Consider the following 16,257-nt stretch of genomic DNA (forward strand, 5'->3'; position numbering starts at 1 on the left):
CGGGCCGGGCCGCCCTGCGCTGCCCAGCTCGCCCCGTCCCTTCCGGCTGTCCCGAGGAGCGCTGCAGCCATGGGCATCCGCGGCATGCTGCGAGCCGCGGTGCTCCTGCTGCTCATCCGGACCTGGCTGGCGGAGGGCAGCGCCCCCAGTCCCACCGCCGGGTTCCACTTCGGCCACTCCACGGTTCCCGACGGCGTCCAGGACCTCTTCAACTGGTGAGCGGCGGGCGGTGGGCCCGTGGACGGAGCGGGCAGAGGACCTCGGCCCCGGCCCTGCCTTCTGGCCCAGGAGGGGGAGGGGGACAGTGGGATGGCCCTGGAGGGAAGGGGAGAGGGGGACAGTGGAGGCGACTCTAGGCTCCACCACCTGTCCCTGCGGCGCCCAGCGCCCATGTGCCCAGACCGCAACCCCGGGGAGAGACGCTTCCCCGCTCCGGGGCTGCCACCCCTCCCCAAAGGCTAAGGTCCCGGCAGCTCTCTCCAACCATGTCCTTTGGCCCCTGTGTATGTACGTGTTGGGGGTGGGGGGTACCGGGGAATGAGCCAGACACAAAACAGACACGAGAGACACCTGTTGGAGTCCGGATTTCAGCTTATTTCCCAGGGCGCGCGCGGGAGTCTGTGTGTGTGTGTGTGTGTGTATGTGTGTGTGTGTGTGTGTATGTGTGTGTGTATGTGTGTGATGAGGGGCTGGGGGAACCTTCCTGAAGCAGCAGATGGAAATCACGGGCACAGCCTCCCCAGATCCCAGACAGCGCGGTCTGTGGCTGTATAATCGTGGGAGCTCACCTGGGTGCGCTTTTGTACTTACTCCTGTGAAAAGACGTGAAGATCAAGGGTTTTTTGTGTTCCATTTCAAGTTTGTGTGGACCTGCGCATATCTAAAGCCATGTTAAATAGTCAGCTATTGACATGTAGATCACAGAGAAATTGGTATTTGAGGTGGCTACGGATCCTGAGCGCTGGCACATGGGTATTGTGTGGTCGGAAACAGGCGGGAATGCATTGCTTTAATTCGGGAATAATTCATGCGCACACTCTGGAATGTTGCAAAATGAAATATTATGATTAAAGATGATTGGGAATAATTTTTTAAATGGCAAACCAGAAATGAACATATATCCAGGAAAAAAATAAAGGTACGTCGGCAAGGTTCCAGCAGACAGCCCTGCAGTGCCCTCAACCCGTCATACCAGACTGCGCTGGGGAACACACACACACACACGCACACACACGCACGCACACACACGCACGCACATACTGAGATTGCAGGGGCTGGCATTCCCTGGGCAACGCATGAAAGATCCTAAGAGTCACAGTGATGCCCAGCGCCTGTTTTCATTCACAATCTCCTTTTGAGGGATAAAGCCCCGCTGAAGGGCTCGAGTGTCTTGGGTGAGCACATTAGAGACTTCTAGAAAAGCTGGCTGTCTGCAAGGCTGAGCTGTCTTCTTTCTTAGGCTTGCCCAAGACACCTCCAGGCTGGAAGCACATGCTTAGTGACAGAGATGCCTACTCCCAGAATGGGTGTCTTTTCGAGGACAGCCCTGAGCCCCACAAAGCGCAACCGGCATGGTTGGTTAGGGTCATAAATCTCTGCCACACAAGCAAGGCTCTGTCTGCGTCTTGTGCCATATGCCCAGTCCTGAAAGCAGAAGTGTACAAAAAGCAAGGTTGACATGGACGGGACAACAAAATGCCCAGCCTGAGCCCAGGTAGGGGAAAGGTGTGTGTGAGCTGGAGAATGGAGGACACTAAGGGTGGAAAATTCCTTTTCCTGGGGCAATCTGCTGCCCGTGGAAGGAGGGCCCCCACCAACCTGTCAGGCTGTATCCATGCTGCTTGCAAGGTGGGCTGCCTCAGGGGGTTGAAGTAGTGCATTTTCCCGAGGGCTCCCCCTGCTTGCTCCCTCCCCTCCCCACTTCCCCAGATTGCCTCCCCGCCCCCCATCCTGCCTGGCAACAGGCTCCAGCCTTTGTGCCCCACCCTCTGGACGAAAGCTGGGGGGGAGAGCGAGGGAGGGGGGAGGCATTTGCGTCACACTGCGCTTCTGGCTGACTCACAGTGGGGAGGGAGGGGAGGGGGAGAGTGTACACGTATGACAGTACACGTCTGGGTGTGTGCAGGGGGAGGGAAGGCCCTGGCACATTGGTGGCCAGGGTGTTCTTTGCTGTCTGTTCTCTGAGGAGCAATGTGACATTTACTGATGACCAGTGACTTCTGTGTTTCAGCAAAAACTGTGCGAATGAAGCTGTGGTTCACGAGGTTTTGGACAGGGTGCTGACGGGGTACGATGTCCGTCTGAGACCAAATTTTGGAGGTAAGCTGCCTCCAGACACTTGAGGCCTTTGAGTTAGGTGGAATAGAGTTGAGACAGCAAGCCAGCCCCGCCCAGTAAGCTGACCTGTGGTGCTCCCCAGGCTCACCCAGGCGTCTCCAGACCGCACCTTTCTCCCCCTTCGCAGTCCCAGCCCCCAGGCCTCTCCAGACCGCACCTTTCTCCCCCTTCGCAGTCCCAGCCCCCAGGCCTTTGGCTCTGCCTCTGGAATTTCTCCCACTTCTCTGCCATCATTTGCAAGGGGCCTCCTGCCTCCTCCACACTCCCCTGTGAGAGCAGCAAGCCTGACGCTGGAGCCCTGGTGTGGCTGGAGAAGCTCTCCCCGCAGAAATGAGCGTGCGGAACGCAAGACCTGGACACGGGGTGGCCCAGGGTAGCGTTTTCTGCTCCCCCCCCCATCGTGCTCTACAGGGAGGGCACAAGTTCTTCTACCGGAGCACCCACTGTTTGCACCCCGTGCACTCACCGCATTCGGTTCGTTCAAAACTGAGGGGGGTGGGTTAGGGGACCTCCCACCTCTGACTCCCAAGCCTTCAACCCCCACCAGGTTTCATTGGCTTTACCTCCTGGAAACACTCCAAGCCTGTTCTCAACTCTCCCTTGCCCATCAGCTCCCAGATCAGGCCTCAGTGGCAACAACCTCCCGACCCACCCGACCCCACAAAACAGGAGTAGTATTTATGGCCCAGGGGCCACCCAGGCAAGCTGGACCACAGACAGATAAAAGAAAGGGTGCAGTAAATAGAGGTTTGTCACTTTCTGGCTGGAAGGAAACGGGGAAGAGCTAAAGGCAGCACCAGACTTCAGCCAAGGGTGACCTGGATGCCCACTTTGAAGGATTAATGGTGTTAATGGTCACCTTTGTGTATATGAATAGAGGACTTGAAGATAAAATGCCTCCAAGCTAAAGGGCACTCCGCTGTGACGATTGGGCCCTTAGGGTAGACTGGTGGGGACGCCATTTGGCCTGGGGTGTGCTGTTGAAAACCGAGGCCACTGCCCTGGGCCCCGAGGTGGGCCGTGGGAGTGGACTGGTGCCTCCTCTTTTCTCTGTTGCTCCTTCCGGAGTGTGAGGGCAGAAGAGCAGCGCCAGGTGCCAAGGTGAGTGCACACCTGGGGCTGGGAAGCTGGGGACAGGGCGGCAGAGAGGGTAGAAGGCAGGCTCTTTCAATAACCGTACACCCAGGGCTTCTGACAAGTTTGTTCTGGTTCGACCCCCTGCTGAGAATTAGCCTTTCCACCCCAGATATCCAAATCTACATTTTAACAAGACCCCCAGGTGATTGTTATGTGTAATAAATTTTGAGACCAATTTCTATACTAGTGATTCTCAGAATTGGTCCCAGCATCGCCAGGGAACTAGTTAGAAATGCAAATTCTCAGCAGGGGTTCCAAGCTGAATGAACAGATTTGAAGTCCTGCCTACACTCCAGGGCAGCAGGGGCTCTTCGGGGCTTTTGGATCCCTTGCGCCAAGCACCAGGTGGTCACCAAGAGAGGGGCTGCTTCATTTTCTCCTCTCCTCACACCCGAGGCTTCTCATCACCGCCTTTCAAGCAAACAGATTTCCGCTATAGGGTCGCTGTATGTCAAAATCGACTTGACGGCAACGGGTTTCGTGTTTGGTTTGATGCCTAAGTACAGCCCTAGTGGTGCAGTGGTTAAGCGCTCAGCTGCCAACCGAGAGGTCAGCAATTCAAACCCACCAACCACTCCACAGGAGAAAGATGTGGCAATCTGCTTCAGTAAAGATTACAGCCTTGGAAACCCTATGGGGCAGTTCTACTCTGTTCTATAGGGGTGCTATGAGTTTTTGTTTGGGGATGCCTAAGTTGAGGGGGAGGTTACATTAAGCTTTGTGGGGACACAGACCTGGGGCGTGTGAGAATAGATGGGCCCCTGGATCGATTTGGCCGAACTGTAGGTGAAGGTGGAAGGCCAAGGACAACGCAGCACCTTCTAGCATTCAGACAGAAGGGGGCACTGCAGATGCTCAGTTGCGGGCTCCTGTACTAGTGGTTTTGGGAAGGGGGAGGGGGCAGGGACTGTAGATGAGTCAGCTGCCCTCCTAAGGGAGCGGGAGCAGGGGTGGGAGGAGTAGAGAACCGAGCCGAGCCTCACGGTACAAGGTCCCTGCCCTTGGAGGTAGTGCCCCCACCTGGTCAGCCACTGCAGCGCACCCTAGAGAGGAAGCCCAGCCCAGCCCAGCCCAGGGGAGCAGACCTGAGGGTGAGCACCTGTGGATGGTGGAGGCAATGTTGATGTTGCCGGGGGTGTTTAGCAAGGAGAAAAGAGGGCTTGGGTAGGGATTTACAACTGGATTCTAGAAGAAAGTGAGATTAGGGATCAAGGCAGAAACATGCAGAGTTTACCTGGTGATTACCTGTTGAATCTAGGGTCTCCAGGATTCCCCTGGGAGGGATGGAGTTGCGTGAGGGTGCTGAATGGGCTAGGGTGAGGTGGAGTGTGACCCTGGGGTGGGAGGGGCGCCTGGCTGCCTGACCCCTGTGGGGGCTGCTGCCTGCCTAGCACAGCTTCCAGCCTCTGAAGGCATGTGGGAGGCCTGGAAGGCAGTAATAAAGAACTGTGTTTCTAGAAAGCCCTGTCACTACCTAGCATTTTGCTGGGGATAGTTCACAATAGCCTGAATGCTGGAGTCTGGGCTGGGCCCTATCCCAGCTGTCATTCAGATGCTCAGTCCCAGTAGCACTTTGCCTTCTGCGGTATTGGGCCTGGAACCCTGCGCTAGCCTCTTTGCAGGCAGCTTCTGGGCCATTGGACGGCAGTGAGGCCAGCAGGCTGAATTGTGTGCATCAGGGGTGGCTCTATAGCAGCAGTGTGATGTACTAACAGAATAATGGCTTTGCTCTAGGGCCGGGTGCGGGCAGCTTTGAGACCATGAGGGAATGGATAACATTTGATTTGTCCACAGCACCTTACAGTTTACTACATACCTTCGGATCCATGATCACATTTGCATCCTGCCAGCAGGCAGCGCGAACACTGAGGCCTGAAAAAAAGCCCCCCCACCACACACACTCACATATCCAGTCACCCACAGAAACACACAAATTCTCTCACACACGGACACAATCACTTACACTCACATTCACCCACACAGTAACACTCACACACACAAACATGCTCACACAAATTCACATACACACACGAACATGCTCGCATGTTCGCTCAAACACACGTGAACACATTAACCCACAAACATGCTCATACATGAAGATGTTCACACAAATATATGCACACAAGCACACATTAGCGCACGAAGACACACGCGCCCACGCATTCACTCAGACACAGACGTGCTCACACTAACGTGTTCACACATTCTGTCATACATACATACATACACTCACAGACTCACACATTAACTTAGACACAGGAACACGCTCACACTTTAACATGCACGCATATTCACTCGCACATGGACCCATCCACACACACGAGCGTACACATGGACCTGCTCACACACGGACAGGCACACACATTCCCTCATACAGACGCTCACGCATAGACAGAAATGGTCACACACACGTTCACTTGCCCCCACACAAGCACATTCGCGTATTCATTCCCACATGCGTACTCACACATTCATTCCGACATGCTCACATACGTACACATGCTCAAAGTCACACGCACGCACGCTCATGAGCATGCGCACACAAATTCACAGACACTGACGTGCACACGCTCGCCCCTTCGCTCACACACAGCAACACTCACGAGCCTGCTCCCACCTTCACTAAAACAGGAACATGCTCACATGCACATACGTGCTCACACAGTCCTACAGACATGCTCACACACAAATATACTCCCACATTAGCACGCTTACACATTCATTCACACACCCAAACATACCTACATTCCCACATTTACTCACACATACATTCAAATGCCCCCCCCGCACACACCCATTCACTCGCCCATATTGACATGCTCACACATGCGCAGCCTCACGCATTCCCTTACACGTGACCATGCTCATAGACATGCACATGCTCACACATTCACATGCAGACCTACACTCAACATTCTCACACACACACGCTCACACATTCACGCGCACACAGACACGCGCACTCACACACTCACGCATTCACTCACACACGAGCATATACATAATATGCTCCCACGTGGACAATGTCACACATACACTTGCATGCATGCAAATTTACTGGCATATGAATTTGCTCACATAGTCACTTACATGGATGCTCATGCACTCACTCACACTCACCCATAAACACACTCACATGGCCATGCTCAGAGGCATTCAAACATACGAACGTGCTCACATACACGTACATGCTCACACACCCACTCCCACGTGAACATGTTCATACGTTAGCATACTCGTGCATTCACAGGCTCGCATGAACGCCTTCACAAATTCACTCACGTACACAGGCAAACTCATACACGCTTGCACACTCACAACTCACATTAACACCCTCACACACACAAATATGCTCATGGGTTCACTCACACACAAACACACATACGCTGACATGTAACCAGGCACACACAGACTTGCTCACACATTCACTTAAACACACGAGCATGCTCACATACACTCGGACCTATTACACAAGGGCACACACGTGAACGTGCCCACATGTACACTCGCATATTAGCAGCCACATACACATGAACTCATTGACTTCCAGACATACTTGCATATACTCACACACAAAGACACAAGTTCAGTCACTGGATCACACATTCACTCACACACAAGCTCACTCACATAGACTCAGAAATTCACTCCCACTCATCCAGGAACACACCCACACTCACACATTTGCTCGTACACACAAACACACTCACATCCACTCACATAAACAGTCAAAACGAGCCCACATGAACAAACTCTCACACACGAAGTTGCTCACGTATTCACTCACACACACCCCAAATCTTGGCTCTTGTTTCTGGTCTCATTTGCTCTTCAGTTTTGATCAGGAAAGTGTTTCAAAAAAGAGTGCTTCATCCCCTGTATTTTCTCGTTATCTTGGCCCAACCCGTCCGTCATCCTAACAGTTTGAATCCTCTCCCTCCCGACTTTTAGAGCCGCAGCAAGAGCCCTGACCCGAGGCATACGAGTCGGTTTTGAACACCTGCAGCTGCCACTAAGTGACTCGAATGAGTCCCTTCCCATCTCTGGGCCTCAGTCTCCCCATCTGTAAAGTCATGGAGTAAGGACGGCACACAAAGCTTCCATGACTTAGATAGACTCCCTGTGGTTAGGTCACATGCTTGGAGATGCCACTGCAGGCTGAGCAATGGTTACTTGCAGGAACCCCTGTCTAACTCCTTCATTGTGTGGAAGGGGACATTGAGGCCTGAGGGCACATGTAACAGTGTCTTCCTGTATTGTAGGTGACCCTGTGCCCGTGGGCGTATCTGTCTACATCTCCAGTATTGAACAGATCTCAGAAATGAATATGGTAAGTGTATTCGCTCCAGCCACGGGGCTGGGGCCAGGGGACAAGGAGCAGGATGAGAAGCCTTCTCCAGTTGCTCTGACCTGCAACAGAGCTGACGTTGAAGAACACAGTAGGTTTTGGAAACTATAGCCTCCTGGAATAAAAAACAGACACTGAACCCCATTTCACACCATACATAAAATCTCAGGTCCAGGTGGATTGTAGAGTTAAAGGTGAAAGGCTTCTAAAGTGAAGCTTTTATAAGATAATATATAGGTAAGGACTTCTTTGCAAAGACACAAAAAACACAGACCATAAAATAAAGACTGATAACTTCAGCTGAAAATTAAAGTCCTGTTTTGCAAAACCAACCGTGACAAGTGTGAAAGGGCGATAAGTCAGAGGCGAGTAGATGAAGAGATTTGCAACACAAGGGGCTGACACTCAAATATGCATAATTCCTGAATTCATGAGAATCTAACAATCTAATAGAAAAATGATCAGAAAATTTGAACAAACACACACTTCATTTTTGTGAAGAAAACCAAATAGCAGACAAACACGAAAAGATAGTCGACCTCATTGGTAACCAGTGAAATGCAAAATAAAACCACAATGAAAGCCCATCACAAGACTAATGCTGGCGAGGCTGGAACAACGGGAACCCTCACCTGCTCTGAGCTATGCTTGGCCATTTGCATGGAATCATCTTGGACCTTTTTCTTTGGTGTTTTTACTTCATCATAGTTTGGGTATGTATGGTGTGTTCACACAATAATATGCTTGGTATGTTCATGTCTAACATATATAGATAACATAAAGTCACCATGAGTCAGAGCCGAATTGACCATGGCAATGTCACGTAAAGGAATATTATTCAAAAATGCAAGTGAACAAATTATAATTACATCAACCTGAATGAATCTCACAAATTTGGTGTTGAATGAAAGAAGCAACTAATACAGTATGATTCCACTCAGAAAAAATTCAAAAATAGGTCTAACGAAGCAAGATATTTATCTAGAATAGCCCTGGCCGTGCAATTGGTTAAGCACTCGGCTGCTAACTGAAAGGTCGGCAGTTTGAACCCACCATCTGCTCCGCAGTAGAAAAGACCTGGCAATCTGCTCCCGTAAAGGTTATAGCCTAGGAAATCCTATAGGGCGGTTCTACTCTGTCACATAGGGTTGCATTGAGTCAGAATCAACTCAACAGCACACAGTAACAAGAACAGAAATACGTATGTAGACAAAACTAATAAAAACAACCAAAAAAAAAACAACTAAACTCGTTGCCATCAAGTGGATTCCAACTCTAGCACAGAGTAGAACTGCCCCGTAGGGTTTCCAAGGAGCAGCTGGTGGATTCGAATTGCCAGCCTTTTGGTGAGCAGCCATAGCTCTTAACCGCTGGGCCACTAGGGCAAAAGCAAGGGAGTTATGAAATCTAAGATAATGATTACTGCTAAGAAGTATGGGAAATATGTTCTAGAAGGAAGACATTGGGGCTTGAAAGTTACTTGCAATGTTCCATTTCTTAACCTGGATATTAATTACACAGGGTTCACTTTCTTATTTTTCCTTACACATACATTTGTTTCCTGTACTCCTCCGTATTTATATCTCACACGTGCACACACGCGCGCCAGGGTGGAGCGCTGGAGGACCTCACTTAAACCTTGCGTTTACTTTTCTCTCCCCAGGACTATACAATCACGATGTTTTTTCATCAGACCTGGAAAGACCCACGCTTGGCCTACCACGAGACCAGCCTGAACCTGGCTTTAGACCATCGGATGCTCGAGAAGCTGTGGGTCCCTGACTGCTACTTCCTGAAGAGCAAGGATGCTTTCGTGCACGATGTGACCGTGGAAAACCGCGTGTTTCAGCTTCACCCCGATGGAACGGTCCGGTATGCCATCCGGTGAGTCCCCCCAGGGGCCTGCTGCAGAGGTGCTGTGTGTTTCCTGCTTCTCACTGAGCGTCCCATGGACACCTGCTACAGAACACACAGAGAAGCCCATTGTTTTCCAAATCTGTCGTGCCCTGCCCCTTCATTCCTACCCAGCAGCCAAAGCGACCCTTCCCAGTGCCCCAAGGCCATCCTCAGTTGTGCTGTTCCTTCTATCTGGAATGGCCTTTGCTCCTTTCTGTGAGTCTAAACCTGCCCATCCTTCCCACCCTACCCCAAATGCCCTCTTTTACAAGAAGTCCTCCTTGATTCCCTCAGGTGGAGGAGGACCGCTCTTCCTGTTTTTGCAGGTCAAGTCTCTGAGGTTTCTCTTCCTCTGGGGACCTGGCCCCGTCCCTCTGTCTCTCTCTTCCTTCTGCGTCCGCTTTCCCGTGGACTGAGCCATGGGAGTCAGAGAACAAGAAAGCTTGCAGGGAGCAGGTTCCCTGTCACACCTGTGTCATTTAAAAGGGTCTTACCACCCTGTGGAGAATTAGTAGAAGGGAGAAGAACAGACACACACACACACACCCCTTAGCCACTATACAAAATGACAGTGGCTTCAAGGGTTGAGATGGGCTGGGCTGGGATGAGGCGCTGGGCCAGGTGGAGGCGGGTGGGACAGAGAGCCTCCAGCTGAGGGTGCAGAGAGCTTTTGTAAGCCCCTCTTCCCACCGGTCGCTTCTTCCACTTCCCCGGCTCCTCCGAGACCCCGCCTCACATTTCCCTCACTGACCCATCACATGGCAGCTTGAAGCCCCTGCCCACGTGCAGACACACGTCCACGGCCCACGTGTGGACACACGTCCATGGCCCACCTACGACATGAACCCCTCTGTCCATGGACACCGCATACCCACAGAGGCCTGCACGGAGACGAGGTGGCTCTGGGTCCCCGCTCACATGCACACAGCATGGCACACACCTGCGGCCCCTCTCGGCGCTAGAGCTGCCGCTGCCCCCATCCTGTGTCTGCATTCAGTTTCCTCCAGGGCCCCTCTGGTCTGACACCCTGGGGGGTTCTGTCCTACCAAGTCTCTTGGTTTCTCTCCTTGCACATCTGCAACTCATCTTTCCTCCGGGAAGGAAGAGAGGGAGGGAGGGGGAGCCCAGCTCTAGGGGAGCCGGCACGGGAAGATGTGATGCGTCCCTGGTGCAGCGCCCCCTCCCCAGCCTGCAGCTGCCTCTGGAAAGGCTGCCCGCCCAGGCTTGACTTGCCGTCCCTCCCTTTTCCTTTCCCCGTGCCTTTGCAGACTCACCACCACAGCAGCTTGTTCCCTGGACCTGCAGAAATTTCCGCTGGACAAGCAGGCCTGCAAGCTAGAAATTGAGAGCTGTACGTATATCTCCTGTGGCCCCTTCTCCCCGGCCTGGGCTGGCAGAGACGAGGGAGCCAGAGGCCAGGTCCACACTGAGGGGACCTCATGGCCCCTTCCCACTCCCCCCCTCCTCTATTTCCCTCTCTCTCCCTTCTCCCTCTCTCAATATACAGATATGGATATATATGTGATATATGTATAGCGAGACACACGAATGGATATTTATATATAGACATGCATTAGAGAGAGGTAGAGAAAGATGGCAGCTGGGAACATGTGCCCCATGAAGACATAAAGAGGCCTATGGGAAATTGTCCCTTGCGATTGGGAAACTGTACCGAAGCCAGTGGGTTCGAGCACGTAGTGCCCCTTTGCTGTGCTTTTCTTCCTGGCTAAGAAGCTCCAAACTGAGCGTTCTCTTTCCAAGAGCTCTCCCCCCACTCCCGTGTGCTCACCCTAGGCTGGCAGCCCATAATCCCTGCCGAGTGTCCCCAGCTTCCCAGAGTGCAGCTCCCTCGCGTCCTCTGGCTGCACAGACAGCTTGGGGGGAAAGTGGCCTGAGACTGACTCACTCTCTGCCCCCTCCCCCAAGATGGCTACACAGTCGAGGACATCGTCTTATTCTGGGAAGACGATGGGAACGCCCTCCACGGGACTGAGGAACTACATATCCCTCAGTTCAGCTTCCTGGGGAAGACGATTACCAGCGAGGAGCTGTACTTCTACACAGGTGGGCCTGGCCCGCCCTCGCTCTTGTCTCTCCCGGCCTCTGCCTTTGGCCGCACACTCTCTGCTGCCCCCTCACCCATTTCCTTCTGGATTCCAGTACCTTCCAGGCTCCCCTTCCTTCCTCACTCCCTCCACAGCCAAAGTGTGAATCCTTAACCCCTGTAGAGTGACATAGACCTGGCCAAGTGCTTCCTCGCCCATTTCCTTATTTGCTTCAAACCCTATACCAGCTCTACTGTGCTATGTGGGCCTCCTGGGCCATGCGCCGTCCCTGGCCTGCTGGCGTAGCATGTGGGGTTAGGTCTGCCCAGGCTGAGGCCTCTGGGTGGAGCGTGAGAGGCTAGACAGCCCAGCACTCTCCCTCCACTGCAGAGCCCACCGCCCTGCCCACTGACAGCCCTGTGTCTCCTTGGCAGGTTCTTACATGCGCCTGATCCTGAGGTTCCAGGTCCAAAGGGAAGTCAGCAGCTTCCTTGTGCAGGTCTATTGGCCCACTGTCCTCACCACTGTTCTCTCCTGGATGTCCTTTTGGATGAACTGCGATTCCTCTGCTGCCAGGGTGACAGTTGGTAAGTCTGGTTCCTGCCCTGGGAGGGGACTTGGGTCATTTTGCTCAAAAAAAAAAAAATCAAGTGTGGAGTAGGAGTCCCTGGAGCAGTGTGTGACTGCATGACAAGGATGGGGCCGGGCCAAGAGGCACCTGGGCAGCTGCTCAGCAGCCCACCCCAACCCCCAGTGAGAGCCTGGCGATTGACACAGGTGTGACAAAGACATTAGGGATGGGGCCTTGGCCAATTGGGCCCAAGGTACCCGAATTCATCAGTTCTGGAATACATACATGGATGGACAAGTTGTCACATTAGATCAGAGATGCAATACAACGAACTGCTGGAGCTTCAGGTCCCGGGCTCAGCCCTGCCAGGCAACAGCGGGCTTCTGGAAGAGCTGCCCTTGAGGAATGGCTGGAGGCAGAGCTAGAGAGGTCCAGAGGAGGAAGCGGCCAGGTCTTGGTGGCCAAAACAGCATCAAGACAGTGTTGGTCAGATTCGGTTTTGGGGAGTTGAAAGAGGCAGAGACAACAAGACGTAGCATTCCCCAAAGAAGGACTAGTTTGATTAAAGGCACAGGGGCCCCCAAATGGGCTAAATCGTAGGCTGCTGGGGAGAGTAGCAGACATCTTTAAACCCAGCCTGGGGAGAGTTGAGAAGACCTTGAAATTGAAATTCCAGTTTAAGCAGCAGGGAGCCGTCAAAGGGGTTTAAGCAGTACCGAGGAACACATCCATCCTGGACTAAATCTCTATACTTGGCTACTATTTTATGGTCACCAAACCTGCTGAGGGGTGGGAGCTCATTGAATAATGAGGGACTAAAGGAAGGCCTGTGTGCTGGGAGGCAGACGGGGAAGGGGCCGTCATAGGGCACAATGAGGTGGAAGTCAGGTCAAACTGCGTCTGGAGACTTTTGACATGACGCTAAGAGCAGTGGGAAGTCATTGAACCATTGACACACTGGCTGGGTTTAAAGATGAAGGAGGAGGGGCCGGGAGAGGACTTCAGAAAAGACCCCACCCCAGAGATGGCCTGAGGTGCCTGTAACTGTGGGGTGTGGATCCAGAGGAGGCTAACCCCGTGCCTTGTTGTTTATAGGCCTGACGTCAATGCTCATCCTGACCACCATCAACTCACACGTGCGCAATAAGCTGCCCCGAGTTTCCTGTGTCAAGGCCATCGACATCTATATCATCGTGTGCTTCTTCTTTGTCTTCTTTTCCTTGATGGAGTACGTCTACATCAACTATCTTTCCTACAGCCGAGGACCTCGGCGCTTTCATAGGCGACACAGACGAGCCCGGAGAGTCATCAATTGCTACCGCTACCGCGAAGTGGTGGTGGAAGAAGTGCAGGTTTGGCTTTTGGACAGACAGCGAGCTTTTCCTGAGCGCCTCTTGGGCCCAACCCAGCACGTGGCCCTTTCACGTCTCCTAGCACACACACATGCAGATAGCAGATAATAGGACTGTGTCATCGCTCCTTTGTAGGTGAAGGGACTGAGCACAGGGGAGGTACACTCACTGTCCAAGCTCACAGAGCTAGGAGGCGGCAGAGCTAGGCTTCCGTAGACTTTGGACTTCAAACCTGGTCCGCTTGGCATGCTGCCAGGGCAGGAAGGGACAGGGGCCCAGGGAGAAGGTTGGAGGGCCCAAGGAGGCTGAAAGGAAGAGGTAGACACCAGAGAGGCTGGCCTGCGTACCCTAGTGTCCTTGGCAGTTCAGACTCCCAAGGCCACGCTGAGGCTTTGGCTGTGGGCGGTGCATCAATGCCCAACAGCCCCACCTACCTGAGCTCTGTAACCCCTTCCGGTTCTGTTCCTCAGCCCCCTGAGCACCAGAGACCCCAGGAGATGGTCGAGTTTGTCGAAGAGACCAGCAACAATACTGCGAGTGCCGAGGGGACCCAGGAGCTTGGACCAGAGGCGGATGGTGAAGGCCCTCTTCCTCCCCCTCTTACCCGCCCTGTGCAGGTGCACGTAAGCAATTTGAACTTGATAGACCTGTCTGTGTTTTCCTTAGAGGGAGACCTGATTAGTATTGAAGACGACGTCGACTCTCTGATCTCCATCCCAGCGCTGGCCCGCCTGGCAAGCCCTGAAAGCTTCAGCTCTTTGTCCTCCACCCCAGAGCGAGCCCGGCTGGCCACCTCGGAAAGCCTCAGCTCCCTCTGCTCTGGGTGCAGCCAGGCTTCCAGGGAAAGCCTGAGCCAGCTCCCCTCCACCTCGGCACAGGCCCTGCTATTCTATGGTATCATGTCTGAGATCCGCAGGCGCACTGAGGCCCGTGACCACGCTGAGGCCTGTGACCAGGAAGACCTCGATGAGAACGCGAGCTTGGACGAGAGCCATGGCCACAGCCCTGTCAGGCAGCCTCTGCTCAACCGTGGCCAGAGGTTTGTGCGAGAAGCGAGCTGGGACCTGGACGAGATCTGTAGCTTGCCTGATGATGCCAGTGTCGAGAGCGGCTGCCCTGACCTTGAGGCGAATCCCAGGGGTGATGCTGACAGCACCTGGAGCCTGGAGGAGGAGGAGGAGGTCCTGGTCTGTGTCCGAGAGGACGATAGTGGCTCTGAGTCTGATGACAGCCTTCCCCCGAGCCCGGAGTGCTCCCTCAGCCAAGGGCTGTCTTCTAAGCTCTTTAACCCTGACTATGTCCCTAAGGTCGACAGGTGGTCCCGGTTCCTCTTCCCTCTGGCCTTTGGGCTGTTCAACATTGCTTACTGGGCATACCATATCAACTAGTCCCACAGCGCCTAGCGCCATAGGAACCCTGCCCTGCTCCTAGCACAGTTCCTTTGGCTTCCACTGCCCCTTCTTTTCTTGGTTCCAACCATTTCCTCTGCTGTTACCTGGGCGGTCGAGCAGCCCACCCTTCTCTGCAAGCACAGGGGGTGGGGAGTAGTTGGCAGGAAGGGAAGGGAGTGAGGGGGAGAGCTGGGGACAGATCGCACACTGATTTTCCTTTTCTGCCAGAGAAGCTCCCCCTCGCAAAGACTTCTACAGCCTATAAGCACAGAAAAGTCACTGGAAATGTTCAGAGGCCAGACAGGAGCCAGGCTGGCAGGCCAAGGAAGGATCTGAAACCTTTCTGGGGGCTTTTCTGTCCCCCTGCGTTTTCATTACTCTTGTTTTCCCCCTAGGCATTCCGGCCCTTGTACACTCCCTGCTCAGGGCTTTATGGGAGAAGTCAGGCTGGGCTGGGCTAGGGTGCACAGGGAAAGGGCTATGGCTTCAAAGTGCAGGGAATATTCGTAAGTGCCTTTTTCCTACTGTGTTTTGTGTTTTGAGTGTGATGTTGAGGGGCAGGTTGGGGGGGGTGCGGAGGGAGATGTCGGGAAGTGAGAGAACACGGTTCCAGCAGGGCCGAGGGGCCACCGGGGTGGAGGTGATACAAGTGGAGCTGGCGTCTTGCAGGGCACGGGGTTGGAGCTTCTCTTGTGGCTCTTTCTGCCTTAGAATGCTTGACAGTAGGGACTCCCTGCCTCTGTCTCCATCACAGTTTGCTTTCTGTCAGGTGCTGAGTTGTTTACTAGTTGCAGAGAAAGCTCTGGGTGAGGAAGACTAGGGTGAGGGAATCTCCTACTTGCTGTTTCACTGCCTGAGCTAGGATAATGGACGGAGAACTGTCCAGAATCTCTCTACTAATCCTTTTTCTTTGTCTAGCAAGTGTCACTGAGCTCACTGACCTGTCCCATCGCTGGACCCTCACAGGAGCCTTGTGAGCCAGGGAAGGCAAAGCCCATTGTCCCCCATGTTCCACACTTGAGGATGCGCAGCCATGAGTGGGGGAGCCCCCACTTGCTCCTCCTCCTCCTCCTAACTCCCTCCCCCTTCCCAAAGGGGGTGCTCCAGCCAGGCCCCGGACCTCCTTTGACAGCACCTGGAGCTTCCCTGCCAACGAAGCACGAAGCAAGCCGATGGAGAG

At 53.5% G+C, this 16,257-nt stretch overlaps 1 protein-coding gene across 1 annotated transcript; it reads left to right on the top strand.

Annotated features, from left to right (window-relative positions):
* Nucleotides 1–69: 69 nt before the first annotated feature.
* GABRQ (gamma-aminobutyric acid type A receptor subunit theta) lies at nt 70–15,074 on the top strand. Its single transcript, XM_004390052.1, has 9 exons — nt 70–215; nt 2,231–2,319; nt 7,737–7,804; nt 9,486–9,706; nt 10,987–11,069; nt 11,645–11,782; nt 12,198–12,350; nt 13,430–13,686; nt 14,355–15,074. The coding sequence occupies exons 1-9, from the start codon at nt 70–72 to the stop codon at nt 15,072–15,074; spliced, it is 1,875 nt and encodes a 624-aa protein (XP_004390109.1).
* Nucleotides 15,075–16,257: the final 1,183 nt, after the last annotated feature.

This window comes from Trichechus manatus, unplaced genomic scaffold (genome assembly GCF_000243295.1).
Source record: "Trichechus manatus latirostris isolate Lorelei unplaced genomic scaffold, TriManLat1.0 scaffold00279, whole genome shotgun sequence".
In the NCBI taxonomy this organism is placed as follows: Eukaryota; Metazoa; Chordata; class Mammalia; order Sirenia; family Trichechidae; genus Trichechus; species Trichechus manatus.

Coding starts and splice junctions, on each gene's coding strand:
- GABRQ (XM_004390052.1), top strand. CDS start 70: ATGGGCATCCGCGGCATGCTGCGAGCCGCGGTGCTCCTGCTGCTCATC. Junction 216..2,230: donor GTCCAGGACCTCTTCAACTG/GTGAGCGGCGGG, acceptor TCTGTGTTTCAG/CAAAAACTGTGCGAATGAAG. Junction 11,783..12,197: donor GGAGCTGTACTTCTACACAG/GTGGGCCTGGCC, acceptor TCTCCTTGGCAG/GTTCTTACATGCGCCTGATC.